General features: G+C 48.6%; 10 protein-coding genes across 10 annotated transcripts; 4 read left to right on the forward strand and 6 right to left on the reverse strand.

Moving 5' to 3' along the window:
- Window positions 1-90: 90 nt before the first annotated feature.
- On the reverse strand, window positions 91-2,559 carry LACBIDRAFT_181741 (uncharacterized protein). The gene is made up of 5 exons (XM_001874247.1): window positions 2,143-2,559; window positions 1,950-2,084; window positions 1,359-1,896; window positions 1,215-1,309; window positions 91-1,163 (listed from the first exon to the last, which is right to left on the reverse strand). Exons 1-5 carry the CDS (start codon window positions 2,554-2,556, stop codon window positions 243-245), a joined length of 2,103 nt encoding a protein of 700 aa, XP_001874282.1. The 5' UTR covers window positions 2,557-2,559; the 3' UTR covers window positions 91-242.
- Window positions 2,560-2,567: 8 nt separating this feature from the next.
- Window positions 2,568-3,885, reverse strand: LACBIDRAFT_291888 (uncharacterized protein). Its single transcript, XM_001874248.1, has 8 exons — window positions 3,789-3,885; window positions 3,640-3,742; window positions 3,547-3,589; window positions 3,479-3,491; window positions 3,378-3,425; window positions 3,273-3,327; window positions 3,062-3,220; window positions 2,568-3,009 (listed from the first exon to the last, which is right to left on the reverse strand). The coding sequence occupies exons 1-8, from the start codon at window positions 3,801-3,803 to the stop codon at window positions 2,693-2,695; spliced, it is 753 nt and encodes a 250-aa protein (XP_001874283.1). The 5' UTR covers window positions 3,804-3,885; the 3' UTR covers window positions 2,568-2,692.
- An 89-nt stretch (window positions 3,886-3,974) lies between these two features.
- Window positions 3,975-5,782, reverse strand: LACBIDRAFT_242726 (uncharacterized protein; the record flags this gene model as incomplete). Its single annotated transcript, XM_001874249.1, has 6 exons — window positions 3,975-4,370; window positions 4,419-4,739; window positions 4,795-5,096; window positions 5,144-5,261; window positions 5,313-5,512; window positions 5,566-5,782. 6 exons carry the CDS (start codon window positions 5,780-5,782, stop codon window positions 3,975-3,977), a joined length of 1,554 nt encoding a protein of 517 aa, XP_001874284.1.
- Window positions 5,783-6,007: 225 nt separating this feature from the next.
- Window positions 6,008-7,072, forward strand: LACBIDRAFT_170963 (uncharacterized protein). Its single transcript, XM_001873616.1, has 8 exons — window positions 6,008-6,019; window positions 6,077-6,306; window positions 6,354-6,406; window positions 6,461-6,466; window positions 6,520-6,568; window positions 6,621-6,646; window positions 6,702-6,803; window positions 6,854-7,072. Exons 3-8 carry the CDS (start codon window positions 6,381-6,383, stop codon window positions 6,954-6,956), a joined length of 312 nt encoding a protein of 103 aa, XP_001873651.1. The 5' UTR covers window positions 6,008-6,019; window positions 6,077-6,306; window positions 6,354-6,380; the 3' UTR covers window positions 6,957-7,072.
- Window positions 7,050-7,659, reverse strand: LACBIDRAFT_301789 (uncharacterized protein; the record flags this gene model as incomplete). Its single annotated transcript, XM_001874250.1, has 3 exons — window positions 7,050-7,129; window positions 7,184-7,378; window positions 7,437-7,659. 3 exons carry the CDS (start codon window positions 7,657-7,659, stop codon window positions 7,050-7,052), a joined length of 498 nt encoding a protein of 165 aa, XP_001874285.1.
- Window positions 7,660-8,010: 351 nt separating this feature from the next.
- Window positions 8,011-8,913, forward strand: LACBIDRAFT_227871 (uncharacterized protein; the record flags this gene model as incomplete). The annotated part of the gene is made up of 6 exons (XM_001873617.1): window positions 8,011-8,139; window positions 8,193-8,274; window positions 8,328-8,454; window positions 8,483-8,522; window positions 8,579-8,704; window positions 8,761-8,913. The coding sequence occupies 6 exons, from the start codon at window positions 8,011-8,013 to the stop codon at window positions 8,911-8,913; spliced, it is 657 nt and encodes a 218-aa protein (XP_001873652.1).
- A 239-nt stretch (window positions 8,914-9,152) lies between these two features.
- Window positions 9,153-12,093, reverse strand: LACBIDRAFT_301791 (uncharacterized protein; the record flags this gene model as incomplete). Its single annotated transcript, XM_001874251.1, has 7 exons — window positions 9,153-9,665; window positions 9,719-10,210; window positions 10,260-10,916; window positions 10,970-11,093; window positions 11,150-11,550; window positions 11,605-11,772; window positions 11,827-12,093. 7 exons carry the CDS (start codon window positions 12,091-12,093, stop codon window positions 9,153-9,155), a joined length of 2,622 nt encoding a protein of 873 aa, XP_001874286.1.
- Window positions 12,094-12,253: 160 nt separating this feature from the next.
- On the forward strand, window positions 12,254-12,645 carry LACBIDRAFT_169738 (uncharacterized protein; the record flags this gene model as incomplete). Its single annotated transcript, XM_001873618.1, has 3 exons — window positions 12,254-12,336; window positions 12,388-12,426; window positions 12,483-12,645. Coding segments are annotated over 3 exons (285 nt in total), but the record flags the coding sequence as incomplete, so codon positions are not given.
- Window positions 12,646-12,661: 16 nt separating this feature from the next.
- On the reverse strand, window positions 12,662-13,298 carry LACBIDRAFT_291891 (uncharacterized protein). Its single transcript, XM_001874252.1, has 4 exons — window positions 13,238-13,298; window positions 13,047-13,169; window positions 12,966-12,988; window positions 12,662-12,886 (listed from the first exon to the last, which is right to left on the reverse strand). Exons 1-4 carry the CDS (start codon window positions 13,244-13,246, stop codon window positions 12,817-12,819), a joined length of 225 nt encoding a protein of 74 aa, XP_001874287.1. The 5' UTR covers window positions 13,247-13,298; the 3' UTR covers window positions 12,662-12,816.
- Window positions 13,299-13,542: 244 nt separating this feature from the next.
- On the forward strand, window positions 13,543-15,128 carry LACBIDRAFT_301794 (uncharacterized protein; the record flags this gene model as incomplete). The annotated part of the gene is made up of 8 exons (XM_001873619.1): window positions 13,543-13,654; window positions 13,704-13,718; window positions 13,771-13,846; window positions 13,899-14,048; window positions 14,098-14,162; window positions 14,212-14,272; window positions 14,322-14,826; window positions 14,877-15,128. The coding sequence occupies 8 exons, from the start codon at window positions 13,543-13,545 to the stop codon at window positions 15,126-15,128; spliced, it is 1,236 nt and encodes a 411-aa protein (XP_001873654.1).
- Between the last annotated feature and the right edge of the window lie 122 nt (window positions 15,129-15,250).

Here is a 15,250-nt window from a genome sequence, read left to right on the forward strand (position 1 = left end):
ACCACACCGTATCCAACAACTTGCACTGTAATTCAACTCCTGGTCAACTTTGAGTGCACTTTGATATCATTTTAAATCACGTGAGAAATTCGTTCATATCAATTCGCTGGTAAATGAGAAAATTATACTTAGTCTATGGGAAAGGTAGCGAAACGGAGTCGTTGAAAGTCGTCAAAAGATTGTGTATATAGGAAATATAAGTATGGTGAAGTCATAATGTTTTCCGTTGAAAAAAATGGGGGCTAATAGTGTGATGGGGAGCTCAGCCTGGAGATCGTGAAAATGCCAATGATGACCACGGCCAAAGCTCCAATGCTCGCGGGCAGCAACAAGTCTTTGGGGATGCCGAACACTTCCTCCGCAGGTGGTGGTGCACGTGGGCGATGTGTCTGAACTGGTGGTGTTTGAGCGACAGGTGCTTCAACGGGAGGAGGGGTCACGACAATAATCTCCTCTGCTTTCTCCACCTCCTTGACTTCCTTTTGCGCTGCAGCGGTAACGGCTGCTGCCTTGGCTTCGCTCTTATCTGCACCAGCCTCTGCCCAGCCCTTCCCGCCCTGCACAAATAGCACCACCCTATCAGTTCCAGCGGTCCTCGCAATTTTCACTGCGTCCGTGATATCGTCGTCCGATGTGATCAAAACAGTATCACCGTCCGCATCGGTGTAGGACAGGTGGAAATCAATCGGGTCTGGCTTGGGCGAGTCCTCATTCTTGGGCTGGAATTCAGTGAAGAAGGGGTCCGTAGCAAGTTTTCCCGAAACAATTTCACGGAGATGCTCAACGTCGTCGTGGCGAGCCTGGAAGCGATGAGTGCGGCCGCTGGGAGTTCGGAACTTGAAGACATAGGTGCCATCATCAACGGGAATTGGCGCAGCACCTGACGGGATGTTAAGCCCCTTGTGTCGTGGATATCCGTCCAGAACGGAGACGGGGTCGTCGTCTATGACTGAAGCCGAATCATTGGGGTGAACTTCGGAATGGGGAGACTGCTGTAGGTGCAAGTCGTTGATCGAGGAGAAGGAGCGGTGATCTCGAGTGACGTGAGAGCCTGAAAAGAGAGACTCCGTATCCTCATGACCGATAGAGTCGAAGAAACGACCCCACATAGGGCCGCCCTCTGCTTCAGTCGACGTGGTATCCCCACCAGCCATAGCATTCATCTGAAATGTAAATTTGAGTTTGAAAAATTCTCTTTACGTGGGTAAGCATACCTGTTCAAGAGTTGCATAAGTCAACTTTAGAACATCAACAATGGCTACGAGACGACCGTCCTCTTCAATGACTGGCAGATTGAGATAATGCCCATCTATAAATGTTTGTTAGTAAGGTCCACATAAAATAATAACCAGACACACTGTGCATCTTCTTTAAAGCATCGTGAACGCTCATAGTAGGAGGAGCGGTATCAGGGTGGGGCGTCATGACCCTAACAACACTGCATCTTCCCGCATCTAATCCAGCAGCGATCACTCGCAAAACTACGTCCTTGCTCGTAAAAATACCAGCAATCCTTGACCCGGCAGGTAACCCGGGACTTGCCGGACCTGCAGTCTCCATAACGCAGACCGCGGTTGTTCTTCTTTCCTTCATAAGTTTTGCAACCTCGCGGACAGTCGTCTTGGGGCCGACGGTAGCCGGCTGCGTGCGCGAGTCCATAACGGTGGTGAGATCTGGCAAAGCAGTCTTCTCCCGGAGTTTCTCGGCCCATGCGAGCATGGCTGCAGCCTGAGGATTGGATCCTACGGCTCCCCCGAGCTCGGACTGAACGCCAGCCATGGCGCTGAACAGCTGTTCGGAGGCAGCAGAGCTTCGCTCAACTTTGCCAAGAGCCTCGTGGAAGACCTTTGTGATATCTAGTAAGCCGACGACGTTGCCATCTTCGTTACAAACAGGCTGCAAGCAAAATGCATGAGTGAACGATACGGGAGAAAACGAAAGGAACGTACCAGATGTCTGAAATGCCTGGACACCATGAGTTGCAAAGCTTCGGTTGCACTCGTAGAATCGCGAGTGACCATGGGGTTGCGCGTCATGATTTGACTGACGGGAGTCGTATGGGGATCGAGACCTTCAGCGGTGACCTGTTGAAAACCAAGGTCAACACCCTAGTCCGAAAACGCGGAGGAAGAGAGTCGGTACTCTGTACGCCAAATCTTTGGCAGTAAATATTCCACTCAGTCCTTCCTCGTCATCAACAACGAGGACGCAATCTGTGCGTTTTGCAGCACAGAGTTGACTGGCTTCCGCAACGGTGATGTTCTCGGGAACGGTAAGGGCAGGGCTGGGCTTGAGGGCGGCGACGGTGCCTTTGGCTGGGGTTGCCTTTCCTACACCACGCTTAGAGCGTTGTCCCTGAGTGGTAGAGATGGTGCGTTTGCGCGAGAGCTCGGACTCTATCTTTTTACGGATGGCCTCATCCCTCTTTGACTGTTTTTTCCTAGGATCACTCTGGAAGGAGAGAGAGGACATTTGGTGATCTGGAGTTGGAGACGGTGCTTGGTTGCGGGTAATATGTTGGGAGACGTGGTGGGATGGGACGGGTATACGGGACATTGACCAAAATTCCAAAGAAGGGATGAATATATTAAAACTCGTCAATCTTGTTGACTAGTATTTGGTACGCTCAAAAAATAACAGTCCATTCGTATATTATTATTATCACGAGCGACCCTCCTCCCGTCGACCATCATCACTGTGCAGCAGCTGGCGGAGCACCTCCCGTCAAGCTATTCCCAACCCACCTCTGCACGATGTGCTGTCCCTTGTCCCACACCTGAACTACCATGGGGGGATTGCCGGGTTTACGAACAAACGCGTCGATGCGGGCATATGTCACTTTGAAGGCCTCACGTGTGAATGCTGACTGGTAGTAACGTTGGCGGAGGAAGTGTGCGTAGATGAGGGGGCAGAGCAACGAGTTTTGGAAAGTGAGGGCTCCAAGGAAGACGCGTACAAAGATGACGATTTCAGTAAAGGCAACTACTTTCATAGCCCGGTCGTAATTTGCTGCAAACGAATTTAATATACTTGATAATATGAAATAAGTAAAGGGAAACACCTTTAACCCAGACCTGGAGTCTCTTGGCCAAGGGGTGAGGCTGGGGTGCACCTCCCGAAGTAGCCGGTGGACCAGGAGGCAGGAATTGTGGCATCAGCGTTGTGCGGGTGAAGGTCAGAGCATGGAACAACGAGAAGATCATGTAAGGCAGGAGTGACACTACGTAATCAGATGTGTTAACGAAATGCCAGTGCCACACGGAAGCACGCACGAGTAATAGGCTTGGATGTCCACCAGAAGAAGGCGAGCATGAAGTATTGGACATTCTGTTGGGGGGGTTAGAATACTGTCTTCCGGAAAGTAAAAAGACTCGAACCTCATCCAGCAAGGCACGCTTCAGATATGCGGGATTTGGCTGGGGGGTCTGTAGGACAGTTTCAGGAATCAAACATCCATACAAGACAGCAAGCAACACACTCCAAGAGATTTTCTGGCAATGCCATATAAGCTCGGGAAAGATTGGGCAGGAACGAAAGAGAACGTACTGGCAAACAATGGCGTAGCTGATGAGAGCACCAGTGAAACTTGCTGCAGAACGCAAGGTCAGAGAATAGGAGAACAAGAGAATGAGCACGAACCTTTATACCACCAAGTGGAGACACTCTTGAAGGTTACCCATGCGATAAAATAGCGCAAAGAGGAGAGGAGCAGGAGAAAGTGGCCAGATGCCCACAGATAGTGCTGCTGCATGTTAGTGAGAGGGAAAGAGAAGTTGAGGCAAGCTGACCTGTGTTGTCGCCATGTGGGAGATGGTGATAAACTTTGAAAATGCGACTGGAGCAAGGCAGCTGTCGGCGCTGGGCAGAATTGCTTTTGAGTTTTTCTAACCAACTGATGACGAACAACACGTTTTCAGTTTCAACCCGTGTCACACACACACCACCGTCATCAGTCACAAAAATATTAACTAATACTATCTACTCCAGTTACCTCCTGTTTCCCGTTTCTTCCGCTCTTGCCCTTTCTTATACACCTCCTTCCCCACCTCCTTCTCTCCCTTAGTCTCCATCCTTCTGGCCTTTCCCTTCTTGTCTCCTCGTCCTTGCACCTCTTCCTCCTCTTCATCACTGTTCTCACCCTCTCGTCTCCGTTTATCCCCAGTCCGCGAACTTCCGTTCCCAGGTGCAATGTTCAGATTCACCCTGGGTGGCACCGAGAATCCAAAAGCCTTGCCCACTTTTGTCAAGTCCAGTGCATTGACGTCGAATATCTTTTTTAATGAATATGATGCGTATGCCTGTAGATACGAACGGAATCCATCCTTCGCCGACTGGTGAAGGAAATAATTCTTTTGTAGCAGTTTTTCCAGCTAATTAAATGTCAACATCATGTCTGTCCATAAAAATAAGCAACATACTTGAGACTGCACATTTGCGATCCGGTCAGCAGGGAAGCTGAACTCATTCAACGGCACCTTGGCTTCCTTGAGATATCGCAGGAACCCAAGCTCGCTTTCCAGAAGAAATAATAGACTCTTGCCCACTTTCCCTGCACGAGCTGTCCGCCCAACTCGATGGATATAGTCGCGTGGGTCATCAGGAGGGTCAAATTGTACTATCCAATCCACACGAGGAATGTCGAGACCACGGGCTGCGACATTAGTAGAAAAAAGGATTCCAGTTTCTGCATTGATAAATTCGAAAAAGGTGTTGGTCCGTTTTTGTTGCTTTTGTTTTCCCTGTTGATCAGCTTGGTAAATCTTGGGCATGAAGGAGAGATAAAGGAAGACGAACATGAAGATCAAGGACGGGGACGTCGATATAGTTCATTAATTCCGCGTGGTATTTCACAGAGTTACAACTCGAGAAGAAAACGATCACTTTCTTTTTCAAATTTTTCTTGAGGAAAGTGTAAAGAAGGAGGAACCGTCGGTCGGAGGGACAGACCACGTAACCCTGTGATAATGTTGACACGGTGCTCGTAGCCTCCTCTTTATCGACGTCAATGTGTATTGGTCCGGGTCGGAGTGATATTCGTGCAAGATCAGTGACTTTTGTGGTCTGTGTTGCCGAGAACAACATCGTTTGTCTGTCCTCTGGCGGATGATCAGTATCCAAATGAAGAGGCTAGGGTGATGCGCACCTTTTGGTAGGATTGAGATAATGCTCTTCATTTCCTCCTCAAATCCAACTTCTAATATCCGGTCAGCCTCGTCAATAACGAGACCTTTTAGATTCCGAAATACAAACCCCTTGGCTTCCTGCAGGATGCCATGATCAGCCTCGTTTTACACTGAAGCAAAATATCGCACCCTTAGATGATCTAAAAGACGCCCTGGCGTCGCGACGAGGAGGTTTACACCCTTGATAAGCCTTTCCCTCTCTGCACGTACACTCGTCCCACCAATAACAATTCCAAAAGTCTGAGAGTGATGCGCCATTAAATCTTTGGCTACACCAAAGATCTGCAACGCCAGCTCGCGAGTGGGGGTAATAATGATAATGCCAGTGCCTGTCAACAACCATTCAGTATCAGGCCAAGATATGACCACAGAAGCGACGCACCATTCATGGGTTTGAATTTCAACCGATGCAGCAATTCCACAGCGGGTATAAGAAAAGCGAGTGTCTTCCCAGACCCCGTTCGTGCGGCTCCCAAAAGATCTTTTCCAGCGAGCAGTACAGGGATAGATTTTTGTTGCACGGATGTCATTGTCGAGAATCCCATGTCTGAAAGACCTTGAAGGGTCTGTGGAGAGAGGCCGAGATCGGAAAAGGGCATTCGGGCAGGAGTCGTCGTTGAATCATTGCCATTGGCGGCATCTGTCGCGGCAGAGGTGGAGGCCGTGGGCATCATTCCAGTCGTCGAACTTAAGAATGTCTTGTTAGGCTGCTCAGAAAAATCCCATTCGGATAATGCCGACCATGAATTCTCTCGATCACTGGGTCACTCAAAGCAATCACATCCGAGAGTTTCAACAAGTCGCGACAATGTCTTCTCCGTCCTGGCGCGCACAAGGTTCATAGACCTTTTCCAAGCACCCTCCGTATCTTGTTAAATTGTTATCTTCAACAGTCGCGCTTGGCATTTTTCTTTCCCTCTCCTCGCTCGGGTTGGGATATCGTTTAGGATCACTGACCAGCGCTGGTACATCTGCTTCGCCCGTGACTGCGGTAGAAAAAGTATCAGAAACCAAGACAGAATCTGCTGCTGTGCAAGAAGATGACTACGACGATGAAGACGAGGAGCTGGCAGATGGCGACTTGGCAGCGATCTCCGCAGGCTTGCTCGAGCCGTGTAAACTAGTACGTTGCTGCACTTTCCCAAATATTGTATTCATTACAATATTCAGGTTCTTGTTGTCCGCACGGATCTGGGTATGACCTCCGGAAAAATCGCGGCCCAGTGAGTACCTTGCATTTCGAAGCCAACCCTATTGAATCTGACTGGCTGCAATAGATGCGGGTATGGTGCTCTTTCCTATCTCGGTGTAACAACTAGTGTTGAGTCAAGCTTAGGCATGCTACGCTTGCATGTTATAAGGCTCTGGTAAAAAAGAACAGCAAGGTATTGACTTTTACTGTTGTTCAAGACTGCTGAATCTAACGCCCTCTCATAGCTTGTACAACACTGGGAACGTACAGGGTAACAAAAATCAGTCACCTACTTTTTACTTTTCCAATTCTCTTTCTCTCGACAGTCAGGCAAAAATTGCGTTGAAAGCAACTTCGGAGGATCAGCTACTGGAACTGGAAGCGATCGCCAAGAGTTTAAACCTGTGTGCTCGATCAATACATGACGCGTACGCTCTATCGTTCTGCTTTATATTCTTGAACCGACAGCTTTGCGCAGGGGACATACACAAATCGCGGCAGGTTCACGGACAGTGCTTGGTATTGGTCCGGCCCCTGTAGCCCTCATCAACGAAGTGACAGGAAAGTTGCGTCTTTTGTGAATTGGTGGTTTTTACGATTCTGCGATGCTACAATGTGTGTCTAGTTGATACAAATGTTGTGCGCTGATAATACAACGAGGACGCCGCGGTTCACTAATGGCGAACTCTCCAAGCTCGCTTCACATTAATAAGGGCATTCCCGCTGTCAGCCTCTCCCCCATCTCCGGCGTTGACTGGCATTGGAGACAAGTCAACACACGCAACAACGGGTCAGACAAGGGACGTACACGAATCAATATTGATCAGGCCATGTGGGCCGTTAACCGACCCGCCAGGGGCCTGTCCACCCGTTCCAGTATTCGCGTTGCCTTTTGTCTCGTTGATATTGGTCGTCTCCACGTATTGCTTTTCAGTGCCGTACCGCCTGAAGGGCCGACTGCTCGCCGAACCCGAATTCGCTTTCCCGCCGTGGCCGGCATTGCCTACAGCGAAATTATGTGAGTGGATGCGCATACATGATGGGGCGGAACGGATAATTACCAGAGTTCACATTGAGGAGGCTTTCCACACCAAGGAAACCTAGCAAGCCCTCTTCCCCTTTGACTGGCGAGTTATTGACGGATCCGCCGCCTGCATTACCTCCACCGCCAGTACCAGCGTTGTTTGCGTTGATATTATGCGTTCCGTCCGGAATGGGGGCAGCGTGGACGAGATGACTGAGAGTGGCAAGGATGACGAGAACGTAGGAGATAGAGAAATGCATTACTGGGCGTGGCGGGTATGTAAAATAGGAAATAGAATTAGATTGTTGAGTAGGAATAAGTATGGGGGAGAGATTGGAACTGGCGGATTCTACTTTGGCGTGGTTTATGTACGTCACGCGAGTGATTGTATGTGCGCATGTTTGGCAAGAACACGCTGATCACGTGAATGATCAGTAATTGATTTGCTCCACAATCGGCGGACAGAGTTTGTTCCCAAGATATACCAACTCCACAAGCAAAAAATCGTTCACAAGAGCGTCACCACGAATGAACCTCTCTTCTCTGGTACGCCACTAGCGTCATCTTTCCTATTTATTCCCAATTCCTCCAAAGTATCTCTCCTCCTCACCATGGCGGCCCTTACGATAGCTCGAGCATACCAGCATTCCTTTGATACTCACCCAAACTCAACGTTAGCCATAACAGGCGGCTGCCTGAACGCTCTCGGTGACTTTGTAGCCCAGATATCACAGAAAGCAGTGCGTTGTTTTTGTCACTTCTTTGCGATTAATCGACCGACCTCTCTGTGCAGTTGCGGAAAGAACAACACGGAGGATATGAGCCTTACGACTTTTTACGTACCCTTCGTTTCTTTTGCTTTGGGTTCACCATTAGTTCGTACCACCATTTTTTTTTGGCGGGCAACGGGATGCTTATCTTGTTGTAGGCCCGTTTATGGGGCGCTGGAACTCCTTCTTGGAATCCCGTTTTCCTCTACGCTCCTTAAAAGCCAACACCAAGAGGGTTAGCTTCAGGGCATTGTCCAAGCGAGTTGCCTGCGACCAACTCATCGTGTGCGTAATATAACCATGTTAGGTGAAGTCAATTAACTAATCGTAATTCTTCCAGTGCTCCAATTGGCGTACGTTACAATCCACTTTCATACACCTTGTATTGAAAGTGACCTGGACATCACAGCTCGCGCTTTTTCTAGGATCAATGGGCATGATGGAAGGTCGTACACCTTACCAAATCAAAGAAAAGTGCACCGATCTATATCCGAAGGCTCTGATTGCGAACTGGAAAGCATGGCCCCTTGCACAGGTGAGTTTCGGTAAATCTATTTCATTTCTGTACTTGCCCTTACCTATCCCCCAAAGCTCGTGAATTTTAGATACATGCCGCTTCCTTATCGCGTTCCTTTCTCACAAGCATGCGGGGTGTTCTGGACGCTCTATCTTTCTATTATCAATTCGGAGTGCGTCGTCCATTTTACGTTTTCTGCCAAATCCTTACTTCTTACTTTCGGCTAGGGAGGTTAAAAAGCAAGATAAACCCACCATATAGATCCGAGTCGATGTGCTTTGAACCTTCACCTTTTATTTCGGATTTAAATGCATTGTAGACACAACTCCGCAACATTTGCATTTCAGGACTCATTATATTGCATATCCCGGCTTCCTTTTCCTTTTTTTTTTACCCTTCTCATTCAACACACTTACAACAACTTACAACATATTCTTGCACATAGTAATTTTTGTATTCCATAGACTCATGATATGCCATACTTATGCTTGAAATACGCAGGCGGAAGCGTCGACAGCACATCCACCAACGGCCGTTCAACCACCACCAACTCGCCTTTGGTCAAGAAGTCAACACACAATATAGGTCGGTATTGCGTGATCATCTTAAAGTCCCTCCAAGGCCTATCCTCGTCCACTACGTCTCGTCTTCGCTTCCGTCCCCCAAAGCGGACAGTCGTGTCCAAGCTAACTTTAAAAATCCAGGTCGCACCCCAGAAAATGATATACTTGGTCTTCCCGGCTTCCGTGTCCGAAACCGCAGGATCGAAGGATACCCCAATAACCGGATCGTGGGCGCTGGTAAAGCGTCTAGGAAGACTATTGCTGAGCTCTTTTCCCCAGACAGGAAACTGCCGCGCCTCGACATCGTAAAACTGAATACTATTGTCGGGCAAGGCTAGGAGTAAGACGCTGGGGTGCATGGGGTCAAAGGCAAGCGCCTGCACCGGCCTTTGGAAGGAAGGTAAAATGCAGTGGTGCTGGATATTGAGATGATCAGTTGAAGAAGAAAATATCAGGCAGGAGGACGCACAGATATTGAATCGAGATTGAATATGTGGGTGCGTGCATAATTATCCGAAGTCGCGAGCCATTGTCCATCTGTGCTGATAGCTATTCGGTGGACGCCAACAATTGCAGATGGTGTTGAACGCGAGGTTTCCTCCGCTCCCTCGCTGTCTTCCTCTTTCTCTGATTCAATTTCTTCGTTTTCTTCCGCATCCGCCATATCGACATCGCCATTAATAGCATTTTTACTTCGTCCAACTACTACCCGGTCGCGGAAAATGAAATCTTTAACCAGATGATGATCGAATCGCCGCAGGACATGTGGTTTTGCGCCCATTAAATCTACCACCAAGATGTACGACGGCACGGCAGTCGATATAACCAATTTCGATGAGTCTGGAGTGAATTGGAAAGCTAGACCTCCAGTTGTGGGTATGTTCGTAGACGATGCCGGGATGTGGGCTTGAAGAGTGGATGAAAAGTCCTTTATTCGTTTTGGCTTAACTTGACCTTTGGCCTAAAGACTTTTTAGGATCGGTAAAAGAGATCACAGAAATTATACTCACATCCTGGTCGAGTACAAACAGCTTTGTCTCGTAGACATCCGAAATAACAAGCCACTTTCCGTCATCTGATATCTGATGGGCGACCAGGTTTGAATTGACATTGAACTCCATCTCAAGCACCTTCTCCCAACCGCCCTCAAATGAGACTGCCTCTATATCCTCCAGCGCAGCCTCTTCCTCCGTTCCCGCGCCGTCTGGCTTTTTTTGTATTCTCCACACGGTCAAGCCTGCATCCCTTGCGCAAGTAATAAGCCTAGCTTGTCTCGCGACTTTCATCACGCCTCCGACAGAGTATGCAAGCCTCCGATGGTAGGCATCCTCAAAGGTAGATTCAGTACTCGTAACTAGAGGGTTAGTAATTTTGACGATGGTGCTTGTAGGTAGCGCAGCGGGAGTGACAACGACGGACATGTCCAATCCGCCCGAGGCTAAGATAGGCGCAACATCTTTGGGAAAATGCCGCTGAAAGGAGTGCGGAAGTGGTGTGTATGGGGGCCAAATGGCGAGCGCACGCACGTCGTGTGAGTGCAGGCGTCGACTGGACGTCTGTGCCCAACGTGTAGATGAGGAGCTGGAACCTTTTTCACTGCTTGTGTTGATGATGGAAAATTGGATGGTTTTCTGATCAACACCGGAGGTGTAAATTGCCTTTCCTTCCTAAAGGCGAGTAAAAAAATGGGGGAGAAATACGGGGTGGAATGTGCACATACAGGACTAATTGCAATGCACAGCACGTCGGCGCCATGAGCATTGAAACTTTGCAGTTGTGTGCACGTCCGCGAATCCCAAAATTTAACCATCCCTAGGGAGTCCCCTGAGATAATTGTGCCGTCACTGCAAACAACAGAATAAGTCACCTGCTTCGTTAAATGACGGCCAACTGTGCGTACCCAAGGACGCCGACAGTCCACACCAGAGTGCGCTCACCCCTAATTTTGTCAGTTCCCATGCGGTTTATCACCCGCCCAGTTGTGACATCCCATTTTCGCAGACTGCTGTCTGAGCCACCGGTTACTAACCATGAGTCACCCCAGTTCTCTTCGTCATCGCCCTCATCGTCATCAGAACTGCCCTCATTAACATCGGTTTTCTGACGTCGAGGTACAGGAGGACCCCAGGCGATGCTCAACATCCGGCATTTTACACGGTCAAACCGTCGTAGGTGGGTCAGGGTGTCGTTTGCTATGGATAACAATCGGACTGTTCCGTCCTCACAACCAAGCGCAAGGGAATTGGAGGACGGGTTGGCAGCAATTGACCAGATTGAACCTCCTTGCGAACCAATGGTTCTCTAGGATCATTATATTTCATTGATCAGAACTTCGCAAGAAAAGGAATGGCATACGCGTATGCAGGAGCGTTCGATGTCCCATTCCAATAGCTCACTTCCACCTCCAGAGCTAAAGAGTCGTAGATCTGAACATCTTGGTACATCGTTCTCATCAAAATCGTCTGGGTATCGTATTGCAAAGGCGACAGCGTCCACCTTCGAAGGGTAGGGCCCTGGTAGGGTCTGTCCAAAGTAGATTAAACTTTCACGTACATGCACTAGTTGTAGACGACTCACCTTTTGCGTTACCCAGGCTTGTGGGCATTGAACATCGTGCTCTGTGCCCATCCATTCACACAGGTCAATGTTGCCATTGGCGTGACCAACAGCAAGAGTTCCGAACCTCAAAGGTTGTTTTCCCTTCCCTGTCTTTTTCTTCCCTTTCACAGACGGGAGTGGCAAGGGGGGATACGCGAGGGCAGTTATTGCAGACGGAGCATAATCGACGAATCTACACCGATGAACTGCAAGGGTTGTGGGCTCTCTTTTATTCTCTAGAGCCATTTAGGAGATTTGGATAAGGCGCGCTGTAAGACGAGGTGAGCGCGTTGATGATCCAAAACTTTTTTTTTTGGAAGCGTGATCGGGAGAACGTGACCTAAATCATCCGTCACAACTGTTACAACTTGCCAGAAACTCTCTCCCCAATTCATCCCAGCGTAAAATGTCGTTCCTTGGAGGAAGAGGTGGAAACCCCGCCCCTTCTGGTGGGGTTAATTTGGAGAAGGTTGAGATGGCCGTTACCGAGTATGTCATTTTGGTTCCCATTTCCATCCTGCTCAATTGCAACATTTGAAGGCTCGACACAATTACGGACTTTTTTAACCGAATGGTCCAGTAAGCGTTTTGATACGCGAATACTAATCTTGTTCTCACAGCGTTTATTTTTGCAGGTCATGTCACAGCAAATGTATCAGTACCCGTTACGCCGAAGACGACTTAAACAAGGGCGAGAGTGTCTGCGTTGACAGATGTGTCGCAAAGTTCAATGACGTGCAGAAGAAGGTGGGCGAAAAACTACAGAGCAGAGGGGCAGCCAACGCCAGTGGAGGTAGCGCGTTTGGAGCATTATGAGAGGACTAGACTTCAATATTCGCCTTTCGAGCTGCATCATTATTTCCTCGACAAAAGTACGACTCTCGCCATAGAAGGCGTAATGAATGCATCGTTCATAATCAGGGATGTCGTGACACCCCCCTCCCCCCCGATGTCTATAAAAACCAACCATTAAGCTGCAAAACCTGAGAAGCAGTCCGACAATGTCTTTGAGTGCTTATTTTGAGCATGTTCTTCTAGGCTAGAAACGGGAGGAAAAGAAACAACACAAGTCAATCTAGTGACATGGTAAAGCTGATCATTTCACGAAACCAACTTACGCTGGTGCACGAGTGGTAACGAGCTACAAGAACAGTGCTGGTTTAATTTTGATGAGACAGAAGCAGAATTCGAGTGCTCACAAAAGACTGCTTGCAGGTTCCGCAAACTATGGACTTTGCAGACTCGTTCACTTTGGCCTGACTCTTTGAGCCTTTGGGAGCCTTATCGGCATTCCTCTCTCGCTTCTGGGCGGCTTTGGCACCCTGGAGGATACGATCAGCGAAACAAACCAATCAAACCGAGAAGATAAGTTCTGAGAAGATGAACGAACGTTACCCATATTATCTGATTAATGGAGGGGTATTGCAAGGGTATTCGGTAGAAACACACAAAGGCAAGAGACTTGCAAGAGAGAAAAGATATTGATGTTTACGTAAGATGCAGATCGATCGTGTTCAATTACATAGGGTTCAACTTTTCTGCGAGATTGGTCCAACTGGATGTCCAAGCGTCTGTCAGCCGATAATATTCTGCTGCATGGCCCGATAGTTCCACATGCCATTTTGTTCACGGATCTTGTCTCGACGAATATTTAAAACACCCAATTTGCCCACCCGTCATAAACGTCGATTTACCATGGCCGCCTCTCTCTCAGCAGTCATTGACCAAGTGAAATTCGATCTCGTCTCAAAAACACAGGCAGCGGACAATGCAGCGAAGAGAAAGGAGATCGCCCGCACCTTCATCTGTAGGTTGATTTACTTTACTGGCCTGTCAAAAGCTCATGACCTCCTCAGCCGATACTATCACAGGTTACCCATAACTATCCTTACTCGTCACCCATATCTAAATACGAGTACGCAGTCCCAACCGAGGAGATGTACTCTTACGCTGCCCATGCATCTCTGGGTGACGACGTGTACTTCGAGCCATCAACCGTGTGGGTTCCTCGTCCTCGCTTGGTTCTCAAACGTGATACCGTTACCTACTAGAGCATTGGAAGCTCATATGGCAAAGATAACTGGCAAGGAAGCCGCCCTCTTCATGCCTTCTGGGACTGCCTCAAATCAGATTGCGTTGAGGACCCATCTCAAGCAACCTCCTTACACGATCCTTTGTGATCATCGTGCTCACATCAACAAGTACTTCCCAATTTTCAACGAGGATAAGTATAATCTCACTGATTCCCAGGTATGAGGCTGGTGGGGCTGCGTTCCACTCCGGTGCAGCCCTGACTGCCGTAGTTCCTTCAAACGGTGGGTAAGACGTTGTTGTGCAATGCGGCAGCACTCAAACAGGAGCCAGGACACCATCTCACTCTTGCGGACGTTAAAGACAACATCATTACTGGAACCGATGTCCATATGTATGCTCTCTGTGTGCAGTTTTACGGAAACTTGATCTCATTATTTTAGCGCCCCCACGGAAATCGTTGCGCTCGAAAATACATTAAATGGCACAATTTTCCCTCAGGATGAGGTCGTCGCCATCTCTCGGTATGCCCGCTCTCTTGGAATTAAAATGCACCTTGACGGTGCTCGAATTTGGCACGTCGCCGCGGAAACTGGGACATCTATCAAGGAGTTGTGCGACCCATTTGATTCGGTTAGCTTGTGCTTCAGCAAAGGACTAGGTGATTGCCGCCTATGCCTTTATTATCAATTTCTTCTCAACTTTTTTCAAGGTGCACCTGTTGGGTCATGTCTCGTTGGCCCTAAGGATTTTATCGCAAAAGCGCGGTGGTTTCGAAAGCTCTTTGGTGGAGGCATGCGTCAAATAGGCATTCTCTCGGGGTGCGCTGCGTATGCATTGACGAAGAATTTCCCCCAATTACCCAGGGTACATGCCCTGGCAAGGAAGGCAGAAGCTGGTCTCGAAGAAATAGGCGCGTCCATCCTCAGCAAAGCTGAGACGTGTATGGTGCGAAAAACTTGAAGGACGCACTCCCATCACACCTGATAATCTTCTAGATTTTCTACGATCCCTCCCCACTTGGCGTCACATACGATGAAATTGCACAAAGGGGCCGTGCTCTTCCAGAGCCACTCTTCCTGGGAGGTTCACGGCTTGTTATTCACATTCAGACGGAGGACGCAGCCGTGGACGATTTCTTGGGCATTGTACGCCAACTTGCAAAGGAAAAACGCCTAGCTGGATTTACCAAACCCGAAGGACAATCCAAGGGTGATATTGAGGATGTATATGTCAGGCGGATAGTTTAAATCGGAAATTAGAAACGCTGGTCGATAGTTAACCATCACGAGAAGATGTTTCGAGCCACACTCATCCTTCAGAGGGACCATTCAAGTCGCGAACAAAGTTGATCAGCAAACCTGAACCTTCC

Source organism: Laccaria bicolor, genomic scaffold (genome assembly GCF_000143565.1).
Source record: "Laccaria bicolor S238N-H82 LACBIscaffold_1 genomic scaffold, whole genome shotgun sequence".
NCBI classification, from domain to species: domain Eukaryota; kingdom Fungi; phylum Basidiomycota; class Agaricomycetes; order Agaricales; family Hydnangiaceae; genus Laccaria; species Laccaria bicolor.

Excerpts from the sequence above, each read along its gene's own strand:
- LACBIDRAFT_181741 (XM_001874247.1), bottom strand. The coding sequence starts at position 2,556 with ATGTCCCGTATACCCGTCCCATCCCACCACGTCTCCCAACATATTACC. Across the intron at positions 2,085-2,142 it reads CCAAAGATTTGGCGTACAGA|GTCACCGCTGAAGGTCTCGA; the intron begins GTACCGACTCTC and ends GGTTTTCAACAG. Across the intron at positions 1,897-1,949 it reads CCAGGCATTTCAGACATCTG|CCTGTTTGTAACGAAGATGG; the intron begins GTACGTTCCTTT and ends TTTTGCTTGCAG.
- LACBIDRAFT_291888 (XM_001874248.1), bottom strand. Across the intron at positions 3,590-3,639 it reads CTCCACTTGGTGGTATAAAG|CAAGTTTCACTGGTGCTCTC; the intron begins GTTCGTGCTCAT and ends TGCGTTCTGCAG. Across the intron at positions 3,221-3,272 it reads GACATCCAAGCCTATTACTC|TGTCACTCCTGCCTTACATG; the intron begins GTGCGTGCTTCC and ends CTGATTACGTAG.
- LACBIDRAFT_170963 (XM_001873616.1), top strand. The coding sequence starts at position 6,381 with ATGACCTCCGGAAAAATCGCGGCCCA. Across the intron at positions 6,647-6,701 it reads CAACACTGGGAACGTACAGG|TCAGGCAAAAATTGCGTTGA; the intron begins GTAACAAAAATC and ends TTCTCTCGACAG. Across the intron at positions 6,804-6,853 it reads GCTCGATCAATACATGACGC|GGGACATACACAAATCGCGG; the intron begins GTACGCTCTATC and ends AGCTTTGCGCAG.
- LACBIDRAFT_291891 (XM_001874252.1), bottom strand. Across the intron at positions 12,989-13,046 it reads GAACCTGCAAGCAGTCTTTT|CTCGTTACCACTCGTGCACC; the intron begins GTGAGCACTCGA and ends CTGTTCTTGTAG. Across the intron at positions 12,887-12,965 it reads GTTACCACTCGTGCACCAGC|CCTAGAAGAACATGCTCAAA; the intron begins GTAAGTTGGTTT and ends TCCCGTTTCTAG.